This window comes from Apteryx mantelli, chromosome 26 (genome assembly GCF_036417845.1).
Source record: "Apteryx mantelli isolate bAptMan1 chromosome 26, bAptMan1.hap1, whole genome shotgun sequence".
NCBI classification, from domain to species: Eukaryota; Metazoa; Chordata; class Aves; order Apterygiformes; family Apterygidae; genus Apteryx; species Apteryx mantelli.
Window position 1 is genome coordinate 2,280,526 of NC_090003.1, and position 14,211 is coordinate 2,294,736.

The 14,211-nt window shown below is 41.7% G+C and overlaps 1 protein-coding gene across 1 annotated transcript; it reads right to left on the minus strand.

Moving 5' to 3' along the window:
- Positions 1-101: 101 nt before the first annotated feature.
- LOC106485754 (probable glutamate receptor) lies at positions 102-12,649 on the minus strand. The gene is made up of 10 exons (XM_013944204.2): positions 12,571-12,649; positions 9,433-9,464; positions 7,684-7,743; positions 6,704-6,883; positions 5,346-5,572; positions 4,190-4,287; positions 3,430-3,647; positions 2,645-2,870; positions 1,765-2,012; positions 102-1,310 (listed from the first exon to the last, which is right to left on the minus strand). Exons 1-10 carry the CDS (start codon positions 12,641-12,643, stop codon positions 1,209-1,211), a joined length of 1,464 nt encoding a protein of 487 aa, XP_013799658.1. The 5' UTR covers positions 12,644-12,649; the 3' UTR covers positions 102-1,208.
- Between the last annotated feature and the right edge of the window lie 1,562 nt (positions 12,650-14,211).

The following is a 14,211-nucleotide window of genomic DNA, read 5'->3' on the forward strand; positions in this document are numbered from 1 at the left end:
TGTCACAGGCAAGTTAGTTTCTGTTACCTGCAGCTATTTAATGGTGGGACTGGTAGGAATTTTTTTGTTCATGCACTGCAGTTAAAACCACTTCTAAATAATTTGCCTTTTTTTTTTTTTCCTCTCCCTTCCATCAGATGTAGAATACATAAATGCAGTGATTTAACTGTTAATTTGCAAACCAGCATGTGCATGCATCAGTCATTCCAGCTCTGGCATGATTTATTCCAAATGAAAAACAGCTTAATTGAAGAACTGTGTAATATGCAGTTGAGAGAACTGTTCTCCCTGATTTTCAAAGATTCTTCTTTGACAGCAAGAGAAGAATAATCCAAAGTGCTCATTGCTTCTCTTGCTGGTGGACTTTTTTTTTTTTTTTTTTAATCAACAAATTACTAAACTTCATGCTCCAGTGCTGTTGGATTTTAACTATGACTCTCTTTTTCCTAAGTTACTGATCAGCTTAATTAGGACAAACTATCCTTTATAGCTAAACAGGGGAACTTCTCATCTTATGATCATAAATTGACAAAGGCTAAATGGCTTGCCTACTCAGAAAGGAGGTCCAGGTCTTGCATCTCTAAGTCCAGTACCTTGGACCATGTTCTCCTTTTCTCTGGTTTTAGGTGATTGAAGAGAGTGCAGTTAAGTCCCGCATTCTGGGCGTTTATGCAACTGCTATGTAACTATCTCTTCTGATTCAGAAGTGGCCTTCACAATGACCAGCGTGTTCCCCCAGGAGAAGGGAAGAGTACAGTCTATTTGTAACTAAAACATTTAAGAGGCAGTTCTTGTTTAGAACAGTCAGGTGAGAGCTTTAATTTTCAGAATGTACCTCATACTGTAATCAGTAAGCAGAGGCTTCATATTAACCTATTCCAAGTCACTTCTACAGGCATTCATGTACTTATATAGTAAACTCTACACTAAATATGGATCCAGCACCTTAGCCATCTCAACTTTATTTTCTCTAGGTGTTAACTTCCATTAATTTTAACTATTGCACTCAGATTACCTTCTATCCCTTATCAATTTAGATTCCTCCAAGCCCCTAAATTCTGATCAAAAGTGGTGTGGGTGTGGGGGGGGTGTAGTTAGGAAACTAACATTCTAGACTTGCAGAAAAACATCTTTCTATGGTGATGTAGTTCCTATAAAATATATAGGATAGAAAACTAATACATGCCCATTCCTTAAACAAAAAAACTTTAAGCATTTGCCTTCCCTGAAGTCTCTTGGCTTTGTCTTGTATTTTCTTTTATACGTAAACGAGTGCACATTTCTTCTGTGAAAATGGAGCAACAAGATTTCTGAAAAACAAAAGGGGAGGAACACAGAGATGAATTGTTCTGTATGATAGAATCTACATTTCAAACCCATGCACAAACACTTAAGAATAGCCATACTTGAGAATAAAGTTGTTATTGATGATTTACTCTCCTCTGTACATACTCAGCCTACATGCTCATACTTGGTGCTGCCTAGGAATTACAGTAAATGTTTCTACTTAATACTTTATTTGGGGGGATTTTTTTTTTTTTTAAACCCTGTTCGCTATCACACATTCTAAACTATGAAATTTCAGCGCTTTAACAAATAAATACATGGCAGTTTTCCTGCCCCTCACCCTCCTTTTCCTTAGGAAAAGCAGGATCACTATGGTCAGAAGTCCAACATTTTCCACAGGGACACTGATGCCTAGCTTGCCTATGGTAAGCAGAAGGGATGCAAGGAGCAGGATAGAAGCTAATGACTGTCACCTACCTTTATGTGTCCAGCAGTATGTCTGCTCTTATTTGATAGCTCCACCACAGCTGCAATCACTCCCAATGCAAGGCCAATTGCAAGAGTAAGAAAGAGCCCGCCTAGAGCTTGGGGTTGCAGAGGACTCCATCTGTCTCGACTTTTGTGAAGGCAGCTGCTCTCCCACCACTTGTTACGCAGGTAGTCAAGATCACCTGATTCACGCAGTTTGAGGACAGCAATGGAAAGCTTCTTAGTCCATAGGGATGCTGGAAGCAGTAGAATGAAACAGAGTGAAGAATATAGGACAGGCCACATCTGCTTTAATGTTTTTAGCAATCTGCCTGCTACACTACCAGGCAGGATGCAGCTTCTCACCTTTCAGGTGGTCATTCTGCAAACGGAATGCCATGAAATAAGGGAAGTGCCTTTCTTATGTAGCAACCATTTCTATCCTATCCTATCCATATAAGTATGATAATACTTGCAAAATAATGACAGAGTGACATGTCTATGAAAAAGACAAGCAGTCAGGCTCACAACAAAACAAAACAGTCTGCCCTGCTAAATACATTTGGAGCTCTTCTGCATTACTGGGACCCAGGGGGGGAAAATTACAGGAACCAATGATGCCAATGGTAGTTGGAATTTTTTGCATCTATTATAGTTCAAAGTATGAGTCAGTGAGCACTAGTGATAATTCATCCATCGAATGAAAACATTGGATAGCAGGGTTACAGATATGCTCATACTCTATTGTCTCAATGCATAGAAAAAATATCCTGAGTTTCATGACTTATCCATGCCAGGAATTTGTGTCTCTTTGCTCTGTCAATCTGCTACTACAAGGCCATGAAATCTAAGTGAAGAAGTGGGACAGAAGTTGTGCACAATGACTAACCCTTTGTAGTGGCAATGCCAAATCCTCTGGCTCCAATAACTTCAGGGGCCCTGATCAAATTGCAGTGCCTGGCTGCTGCAAGGTCTTGAGAGATTGATTCACCAATGAAGGCATAGTTTGATTCCATCACACGTTGAACTGCTTCCTGGTAGGTTTTGACTAAAACATAGTCTCGTCTCTTGTCCATATATTCATAGATCAGCTGATGGATAGGATTCTTGGAGTTCTGCAGCCCAAAAATGCAAGTGTCAAACTGAAGTGTAAAATAATATCTGAAAAATGCATGTATGCGCAATGAGTGCAAACCAGTTTTGAGAACAAGAGAGCTTAAACCATTTCCCTTTGAGCCCTTTCTACTGAAGACTAGCATCTAGCTAGCACAAATTTCCTCTATAATACAGTGTTATAGTGATATAAATATTAAATATTGCCCCCTCCCCCCCCCAAAAAAAACTTTACAGGCATCCAGTTAATGTGTCCAGAAATCATCTTTTTGTGCAAGGTACACAAGGCTCACAGTAAAGCCCTGAAGACTAGCACCATTGTCTTAAAATAAAATGCACTATAAAAATACAGCCCTCTGCATGCTTTTCTCTCTGAGAAAAGGTGAAAGAAAGTAAACAAAACAGCAGATACCAATCATGTTATTTAAAATATAATAGGAAATGGATGCTGTCTACAGTGATGAGGGCAGTAAAAGAACCAATAAAGGTAAACTAAACAAGTTGAGTGCAGTTTAGCAGTTGTAAGGCATGTGTGTATGTTCACAATTAGATTCTCCGCACCTTGAAGAAGTAGAAGGTGGAGGAGCCATCCAGTGTCCCAAACTCAAGCTCCCTTTGCTTCACAAGATCTTCAAAAGTCTGGATTGGGAGCTGTTCGCTGCCAGAGCTCAGCAGAGCGGTGAAGTTGGCAATGTAAGCAGCCAGCAAGGCTATGGTGAACAGCCACCAGATGGCAGCAATGACCCGCACAGAGAGCGCTTTGGGCCGAGGGGTGATACCTGCACGACCAGAGGAGTCGATAAAAAGTGTAGGAGGTGATGCACAGTAAGAGAGAGCCCGAAAACTTTAGCTCCATGAGCCTGACTTCAGCCTTTTATGTAAGGGCCAAACTGCAAAACTTGCCCCGCAGATATTTAGGCAGTACACAAGCCTGAAAAGACCTACTGTGGCTGGTTGGAACAGCATCAATACTGCATGCAGAGTTGAAGCAACATCAGTAGCCAGAAACAAAGAGTCTGCTCTCTCAAGCACCAGTGCAATGGTTATCTTGACACCCACTAGAGCAATTGTTACAGCAAAAAATATCCAGCCCTCAGCTGAAGCCAGCCATCTGTACGCATCTAGCAAGCTCTAATCAAAAGACTCCCCAAACTGAGAGTTTTGGTGCTGCCAAGTGTCCCAATTAGAATGTCTTCTTCTTCAAAAGGACCCCAGCTCGACAGCACAGCATGCCAGTGTTACAAATGAGAGCTGGATATGCAATCATCTCACAGAAACGTACCACTCCCAGTGCCCATCTATTGCAGTCCTCCCAGCTCACCTTGCAACGCAAGTGCTCCTGCTCCAAACCAGAAGCTATTTAGGAAGGTGAAGTGGTTTTCTTCATTCTTTGGTTCATTCCACTCACAGGGGCTCAGTCTGTGGGAAAATGACAGGATAAAACCAGACACACAGGGAAAAAAAAAAAAATCCTGCAGTGTGACTGCAACAGTACAGATAGCCTGGAAATACCCTTTCCTTCCCTGGTAGGTCCTCCTTTGCCTGCGTTCCAGTTTAAGCAATGCAAAGTGTTCCTGCTCAATGGCTTAAGTACTTCACAACAGCTAAGGCTCAGGGGGCTCCTGTCACAGGTTTGCCAGATGCCTTTTTTCTGAACCATTGCATAATATGGCTCTGCTCCTTCATAACAGGCTGAAGATGGCTCCTTAGAGCAAATCTGTATACTATTATGACTGTGCCTAAAGCTAGAAAAGCAGCAACAGAGCATCTGTTCAAGGTTGTAGCTGCAGTGAGCTGCAATACAGCCTGATCAAGACAGGAGGAGAAGGCTGATTCTCCTCTTCCCTGCTCCATGGGAGGAGAGAGGGGAGGAGAGAGAATTTCTTCCATGAAAGTCAGTGCAGGATAGAGTGCATAAAAACACACCAGGAGGGAAAAACCACACATAGAAACACGGTCATACTTCAAGGCAAAGAAATTGACTCTAATGATGGTGAGAAAGAACAGTCAAAGTGTGAACACACAGCCCTTTTAGCAACCCTGGATATAATGCACATCAAGAGATCATGGTCCCACTTCTTTACTGTAAGAGGGGTTGATCACTGAACATTGGAACAGGTTGCCCAGAGAGGCTGTGGAGTCTCCATCTTTGGAGATATTCAAAACCTGACTGGATATGGTCCTGGGCAACCTGCTGTAAATGACTCTGCTTGAGCAGATGGAGTTGGATCAGATGATCTCCAGAGGTCCCTGCCAACTCCAACTGTTCTGTGATTCTGTGGTGCTCTCCATGGGGGAATCCTGCTCTTAATACTGTCTCTAATCTGATGTGACTTAAGCTTTATTAGCCCTGGTTCTGGACCTGTACAGAGGGTTCATCTATGCAAAGGGAACACTGGTACTTCAGAGCTGCGATTTCTTTGTAGCTGGGAAAGCAGTTGACTTGAGCAAAGGCTGTGAAAAAAATTTGTTTTTACCTGGCAACAAGAAAGAGGCAGAGGCATGTCAGCACATAAGCAAATAAGAGGCCTGTCCAGGTCTCCTTACTGAAGGGAGCCAGGAAGTGGAAGAGAGGCATCTCCTGAGAGACAGTATCTTTTCGAAGCAAGATTCCAATCCCAGTCTGCAGGAACGGTGTGGTGAAGGAGACCACCTCTTCTCTTGCTGATGTGACTGTCAAGGGAGCCACTGCAATGTCTGCTTCCTGTAAGACAGAGAAAAAAACAATCACCCATCCAATGTACTTGATTTCTGTAAGATACACAGATAGAATGCTTCCCAGGCTCAATGGGCAGATATCTACATTGCAAACCCCTTTCTCTGTCCCACTAAAGAGCTATCATCTTAGACAGTGAGCTCTGTGAAAGAGAATAACCATGTTTTGCATTGTTCACAGTAGGGTACTGATTAGTATGTGGAGCTTCTGGTTTCTTACAACACATGCAAGCAGTGTCACACACATAAGCTGAGGCTGTGCACTCTAAACCACATTGGTTTTGGTAAAAAAAGAACAACAGGTGTGCCCCTTCTGATTGCAGCAACTACATGAGTGACAGCTGGACACTGAATTCAGAGGAGCAAAGAGGGTTTAATATCAAATGTTACCAGCAGATGGCAGAATATTAGCAGTAGGGAACAGCAAATGATCAGATAAGATGCACATTTTTGAATCTCCTTGAACAGTCTAATGGATTACCTTTCTGAAAGAGGCCTGCTTTTTCCTATCATCAACAGGCTTTTCCTATTTCCATGGTTAAACTCCCTAAATGTGACCCTTTTCCTGGAACAACTGTATCAGTTCATGCAGGGAGATTATTGGAATGTGAAGAAGGTAACGAAAGGTTAACACTCTTTGGTTTATGATCAACACTGATGTAGACTTTTAAAAATTGTCAGACAAAAGCCACCACATCCTTTCACCTATCAGTAAGGAATGGAGCTCATCTCAAGCAAATTTCACCTAATCGTTAAATTGAAGGCAAGTTTTCCTTGAAGCCATTAGCTTTGGCTCATTAGTGAACTAAGCTGTCTGTGCAGACTCTCAGACTGCAGAGAGACACAGGACAGTCTCTGAGACAGGACAAGCACCACACCAGGATTGCCTTGTTGTAACGATTCTTGCCATGGCTATGGCATTTTTTTCTTTTTGTTCCTTAGCTTCCATGCTGGTAGGACAAAACTAACTACAAGCTCCTTGCTAGTCATCAGTTTTAAGCAAAAGACAGAATGACTCCAAATAGTCCCTGAGCAAATTCTACTGAAACCCAAGAGCCTACTGGCACAGTTCTTTCCTTCTTACAGCTGCAGTTCCTCAAACATGTAAGTTGAAAATTACCTGTCTCATGATCTCGCCAATCATCCCTGTCCAGTTGCCTTTGGAAGAGATGGCACCGTACTGCCCGTCTCCCACCACCTTCACCTTATAGCTGAAGTGAAGCATTGCAGCGAGTGCTTTCAGCAAGTCAATGCAGTATCCCTCCAGGTCTGCACTTCTCACCATGACATAGGGATCTTCCTGCATTTAGATGGAAACATATGGAACTACAAACTCTCAACAGTCTCCAGTGCAACTGATGGTAAATCAAACCGTTTTTTCGGCAAACCCTCCCCAAAGACCAGTCCTCATATTACCATGGGGACAACATTTCCAAACGTACAAGATATTCACTGGAGTCACACGTCACTATTAGTCCTCCAGCAGGGGAGCTGTATTCTGCAAGCCACATGCCAGAGAAGCAACCGATAATCTCTTCTCAGTCTAGAAGTCCAAATGCATTTCATTTGGTCCATCAGAGCATTAGCTGAGTCACCTGCAGGTGCAGGACCTTGACAGCAAAGTCAGAAAATTTACTGTGGAGACTTCTTCTGAATGGTCCTCCTCATTTGGTGCTTGTGGCAATGCATTTCCTTTCTTACAGCCTGCTTTTAACTCCTGCACGCTTGATCTTTAATTTATATTATAAATCTTTCTACTGTAGGACACAACAACTTACAGGTAACATGACAACTGTTAAACATAGCTAAACAGAGTAAAGAGGGCTGTCTTCACATAGCAGGCTTTTACAGAAGTGCATTCCCAGCCCCTTTTATGGGCTGAGCTTGCTAGTGCTCAAATCCTCCCATTGCAAACTACAGAGGGCTTGTACCTCCACACTATTGGGCAAGCACTCTGAAAATACTGTATGTGATGAACAGGGGTGTCAGTGTCAAAGTCAAAAAAAGCACCTGCAAATATGTGGGTGGAACATGAAAAGGGATGTATAATAATCCCAGCTATCTCCCTGCCACGCTTGGTGTTATGTCACTCTGCCTTACCAGGATTGTGGTGACAGTCAAAGTTGGAAGGTCCTCTTCTGGCCTTTCTGGGTCAGTGCCCTGCGGGTCAAAAAATGAAGGAGAAATAACTGGATTTTGAAAGTCCCAGACAAGGCCCCACTGAGCTGGGGCTTACATTATTATCTGACTTCAGGGGCTTTTGTTTTAAACCAGCTATAAATCTGCCCCTGAAATCTGCAACAATTCATCTCACTGCTACTCTACCTGCTTCATGCATCACTGTTCCCTCACAGTAATTAACAACTCATGAGCATTTCATTTGATTGTGTGTTGCCAGCATACTTTATCCAAATAAAAATCACTTTAAATGTTGCCACATTTCTTCAATTACGCAGTGCATACAGTCTTCCAAGGAAATTAATTTATGTTGCAGACAAAACAGCTAGCAGCCAATTAAGGCCTCATTAGGGAGCAATTCCTGGAGACACAAAACATCAGGGAACCTGAGATGAGGAGGACAGGAAACGGACTCACTTCTGCATGGAATGCTGGATTAAAGAGTGCCTCATCCAACCTTGCAGAGTCACACAACTTCATGTGATAGTTTCTGATCAGAACAACTTCAGAACAATTCAAACTTTTATCAGTAAAGCTGTCTAATTCTGTAAGACTAGTTGGTTTTAAGTGTATCCCTTTCTTCTAAAACCATCAGATAGATTTCTAGACAGAATGAGAGAGCTTGTGTGCATACTACAAGATCTGCAAAAGAAGTTCTAGCTCTGGCATGAGCTGAACAAACATCTCAATACTCTCTTTGGAATGGAAGGACTTTGAGGGATGAGCTTTATCTTTAAAGCTGTGATCAGCAGTTAACTAATGCAGGGTGTTCTGGAAGCAGTATTGTTATTGTCAGAAGAGTCACAACTTGCTGTTAGACAAAAGCCAAAGTACCAGCAACATTTCTTTTCAGACCTGTTTAAAATATCTACATACACTGACCGAGAGGGTGAATAGAACAAAAGTGAAAAAAATCCTAGCCTCTCAGCTTGGTTTCCCCTATCAATTATTGAAGGTTCCAAAATGGTTCTTAAAAAATCTCAACAATGTACTACAATTTTTGTAAGTATATCAGAAAGGCAGCAGTATGGTTTGAGATTGAGAAATGAGCTGACATTTAGGAGATGCGAGTTCCATTTCTACCTAGGCCATTTGGACAATTCCATTCACCTCCCTACGCTACCATGACCCAGCCACCCATCATTTTTGATTGTAACATCTTTAGAATAGATACTATCCTGCCCTTTGTGAACATCTACATGTTAGAGAAGGTTAGATTTTAAATGACATGTGCCATCTTTCTTCTAAAGTCTGAGGAAGTTTCTCCCACAAATACCTCTTTAAGTTGAATGCAAATTTGGGGGAGTCAAAAACACATCTTAAGAACTAAAAATGGTACCTCTGCATGCTCATATGTGTCTGTGTGTCTTGTCAATGCTAAGGATTTTATACGGATCATAAGCAAAGGAATAATTCTGAGATTTAAATTCTACAGCCATGAAGCCAGGGCTAAAGGCAGATTCTTCCTTGGGGCATGACTGAATTTTGAAAATTGAAAAAAAATTCAAGTTAAAAAAAAAAAAAATCCAGAGAGACACAGACAGACTTAGAAATAGCTGTGAAAAGTACATTCAAAAATCATAGCTCTTTACATGTTAGAGCATTTTAAAATGCAAGACTTCCTCACATACGCCTTCATTGATAGCTCTGCACCAATAAACTTGGACATACCTTACTCAGGGCATCATCATTCTTGCTAGTTCCTGAAAAAACAACAACAAAAATCAACTTCTTGCAACACTTACATTTACAGCTCCTTAAAAGTGAAGTTTCATAAACTCGTTTCATGTTGTATTTCCATAAACAGAACGATTATCCTTGACTCAAAAGCTCATAGTGCAGTTGACTCACAGCAATTTTGTCAGGTTTGTTTCCTCACTCACAGAACAGTATTAGTGTGAAGCAAACCAAAGCAGAAATACACATAGCCAAAATTTAGGCTGTGGAAGTTTCTAATTGCAACTCCATTATTATGGCTCTCACTCATACATTGAAGAATGGATTCTGGAGAATTGCACCCTTATTGCCCCCCAACAGGATGAAAAGCCAGCTGTCCTGCTACTTCACAACACCAAGATTCCCCCCTAACTCCTGCAACACCTTGCCTGTACCCCTAGGGAAAAAGGTTCATCACCGTTAAATTCCATTACTGGCTTTTCTTGTTTTTCCCTTCCCCTACTGATGACAGGTTCCTATTGTCAAAGCAGCAAAAGGAGGCTGTCTTGCAACCACTGAGACAGAAATCCTTCTCCACCACATCCTATTGCACTCCTCCCCCAAAAATTCTAAGTACCCTGACTTTTCACTCCTGTGAGTAGGGAAAATTAAAGCCTCCAAAAGGACCATGACCAAAACCAGGAAAAACAGTGACGGCACTAAAGAAAGAGGGACCAGGAAGCCTGTCTTATGTTGCCTTTTCATTGTGCCCCATCAAGGAAAAGACAGCGAAGAGAGTAAATCAAACTGGCAAGGAGTTTAAGTGTGGTGAGAGACAGCACAGTCCTGTAGACAGCACTGGAGTGAAGAACATCAGGGACTCTGCTGTCAAATCTGCCACTGACCTATTCTGTATTACTTCTCCTTTCTGTACCTCAGTTTCCAATTTATAAAACATAGGGAATGATACCTTCCTTTTGGATAAAAACTCCATGATTCACCCGTAAAAGTATTATTATTGAGGTTAACCATGCTTCTGGTTCTATTCACTGCTCTGATGCATAACTTGTCATGGCAAATTATTTGATCCTCGGCCTCCCTTCTCATAACACTCAGGAGAGTACCTCACTTCCCATCCAAACTCCAGGAGAGCTATATTAAAATGATTGAGATGCAGAATTAAAACCAAAATTATGTCAATATATAATTCATTAACTGCCCAGAATGTTTTTTCTAGAACGTATGCATATATTACTCCTTAGAATCAAAGAATTAACTGTCTAAAAGCAAAAGCCCAAAATCCCTCAAGCAAAAGCTTTTAGAGTTTTTTCATTAAATCTAATAGCATAATCATTCATTATGTATTATTCATTCTTTGGTTCTGTATTTTCTGGTCTTTTGCTGAACTCTACTTTATTGTGAAACAAAACCTGCTTTTTTCCTCTTCAATACTGCTCTCCGTGGGAGCTGGAAACCTTCACAAAGGAGTTCTCTTGTCTGCCTTTGGAAACTCATCAGAGCCAGTAAAAGCTGGCTCCTTTCTGAAGACCTGCTAGGGTCTCTTGGAAGAAAACAGTTTGTACTGAGGGCTTCAGCTCCCCCACAGTGGCACTGGATGCAGCTGTTCAAAGCCCCATTGTAAGAACTACCAATTCCTGAAAGGACCATAAGTAATCAAGTTGCAGCACTAACTCAAAGTTCATGGCAGTGACACTGCTCAGAAGCCAAGTACATATCATGAGAATCCTTTGTGAAAACCCACAAAAACATAACACAAAGAATAGGGGCTCATCCCTCCACTCAAATCCCCCAAAAGCCTGCGGCTGCAGGAAATAACTATGCTAGCAAAAAATCAGCCTTGTCCTTACCCCTTCTACGTGGGGGTTTGCCACACTACTGACTCTGAGCACAAACAGCCTTTTAATGGGAGATGACTCCTTGTTTGACATGATGTGAAAAAGCTTGTAGCACTGTTAAGAACTGGGCACCTCATCCCAATTTTCTACCCCCTTTTCCCTGTCTAGTCTAGTAGACTTGCCTTGATGTCCTTTGCCAATACTTCCTTTTTTGCAGCTGCTGACCAGGAGGATTAGCTGAATTAAAAGAAGAGGCAATAGGTCAGGTGAATTATAATTCTGGAGCACACTTGGACATTCAGGATAAGAGTATGAGAGAATTTGACCATGATCACTGAAGCAAAAGATTGAAGTATATGAAACCTGAGCAACCTAGGTGAACAGCCACTACCATAGCTATGCAATTACCAGCTTCAGCTAAACAGGAGGTGCATGGATGAGATCAACAGGTAAGCCAGCAGAGGAAGTGAAGGTGCTCTACCAGCCCTCTGAACAAAGAGCCAATTTCTGTCTCCCAATAATTCTGTAAGCCCAAGCTACTCCTTAGCCTGAGTTTGGACTCCAGGAATAAAATACCCAGAAGCCACAGTAGGATTGAAATAATAGCATTTGTTATTCTTTAGCCCACAGCAGCTGCAATCCCCAGAGAAAAGAGCAAGCCTGCCAACTCCTCACACTGACAGTAAAGTGTGATCCAGTTGGCTGATCACTGTGCACAAGTCCAGGCCAAGCTCCTACTACTGTCCCCTAGACACCTTAGGGGGAATGCAGTATTACCTTTTGGCTGCAAAAAGACTTGGGGCCTCACTGAGCTGACAAATTCAATGCACTAAATTCCCTCTCCTTCCAAAACACACCATGATCAGAGGGGCTAAACAAGTAACATGAAATCATTAACGACAGGAACAAGTTAATCAGCCTAACTTGCTGCAATTCAAGGGACCATAGACTCTAAAAGAGTATAGCTTAACCACAACAATTGTGTTCAAGGACATCTAACCTCCCTGTTCCAAAGCTTCTTCACCCTCACTGATCACTGTTATCTGGTTCACAACTAAAACCACAAAGACACTAGTAACAGCACTCATAACCTCACAGAGTCACAACCATCATTACAAGTTATAACAAGGTAGTTCCTGATGGTGTCTTAATAACCAAATCTAAAGCCAAATTCCTGCACTAAGACAGAGTCCGGTAGGCGCTAGCAATTAAAGAATGAAAGAATTAATACACTGCAAAGAAGAACAAAACCACATTGGGATGGAGCCAGCATTGCTGGATCTAATGTTGTTCTCACCTGTGTGGCTTGATTCTCTTAGGAGCAGCATGGTTATAATCACACAGAGCATGAAGTGAAGACCTTTGTCCATTGGAGCAGAAATAACTTGTGCCTGGAGGGAACTTCCTGCTAGAGATGAAAGGCAAGTAGTTAAAGCCAGTTTTATGGTTCATTAGTGCTGGGTAAATTGTCAGAATGTCTAGAATATTCTGCACTGCATTCTGAGGAGTCCCAATTCAAACAAAGGTCTCCAGGTGAAAGCACAGTCACTTCTGAGACCAGGCATAACAAATACCAAGGAATAGTTTCTGGGGAACATTCCACTGCACCAAAAAGGATGCCACAAACCTATAAAGTGGATTTATCCACTGGGTATTCTTGCACTGTTTCTCTTCCAGTCGGCTCTCCACAAAGGAGAGGCAAGGTCTCCTCAGGTGCCACACTCAGTGTGCTCTGGAGGTTCTGGAAGGAGGCAGCTGTAGATGTGTGCAGTAATGAGGGGCCAGAAGAGGCACACACTGATGGGTTAGCAGGGGAAGGGAAGGAAACAAGAGAAGTGGAGTGCTCCTGAGTAATAGGCTCCTGTGCTCTGAGCCATAGGAGAGTGCTATTACATTAAGTTTAGATGTAGCCAGTTTAGGCACTGGATAAAAGAAGCTCATTCAGGAGCTGCTGTTGAAGCCCAAGTGTTTTTGACTTCACTCAGAGTTGCAATACTCCTTTAGATCACACCCCAGTGTAGAAACAGTCACTTTTGGGGGGCTTAAAAACAAATGCTAATTGCACTTTAAGGTTGCAGGAAGCAGAAGTGTTCATTTCATTGTCACCAAAAGATCTGAATCAAAGCTGTTTCATCCTGCACCAATAGACATGAGAAACTATTTTTGAAGCCCTCTTTTGTCTCAGCCTCCTACTCCACTGAACAAAGATATAGAGGCGGGGGGAGAGGCTGAAAAACAGCATACTTTACTCAGATTACATACCGTTAACGTTTTTCATTTCAAACTGTATAACAGAATTTCTGTAGGGCTTGAAATAATTATGCATTTGTCATTGAAGAACACCAACAAAATTATGAAAGACAACAAATGCCACGTCTCAAACTAAGTCTCAGACTGCTGCAGTATTTTCCATTGTATTTGTCATCATAGTGCCAAACATGGCTCGGGACACCATTACCCCAGCAACTATGAAAAATATATTTTAAAACTGCCCTAGAGAACTCACCATTTAAGAGACTATTCAGGCAAAAAAGATGCTAGAGTATGGTATTACTTGCTTCTGTCTGATGTGTGCAAAAATAGCTGCCTAAGAGAAAGGATGCTTCAGTTAACCTTACCTATTCAACTTCTACGAAATTTTCCTCAAAACTGCACTCTTATGAAAACTCTTGACATTACAAAGCCTTAGTGGTTTCCCACACTCATTTTCTCTAGGTTTTCCACCTCCACATTAAGAAGAATAAGAGACACTGGATAACATTGACACAAAAGATTCTTTCAGGGATAAATTTAAATGAATTTTTTTTCCTTTTGTAAAAAAAAATACTTCAAAATGGGGATATTATTGTTAAAAGATCAAAGGAGAGGACTTACATTTGAGCTATGTGTCAGCTTTGATTTTCTAAAAAGTAACTGTATCATACAGACAGACTGGTAG

What these genes read in the sequence shown, in the direction of transcription:
- LOC106485754 (XM_013944204.2), bottom strand. Translation starts at nt 12,643, where the DNA reads ATGGACAAAGGTCTTCACTTCATGCTCTGTGTGATTATAACCATGCTG. An exon ending in AGGAGCACTTGCGTTGCAAG is followed by an intron (nt 3,648 to 4,189) that starts GTGAGCTGGGAG and finishes CTGGTCGTGCAG; the next exon opens with GTATCACCCCTCGGCCCAAA. An exon ending in ATACTGCTGGACACATAAAG is followed by an intron (nt 1,311 to 1,764) that starts GTAGGTGACAGT and finishes TTTGTTTTTCAG; the next exon opens with AAATCTTGTTGCTCCATTTT.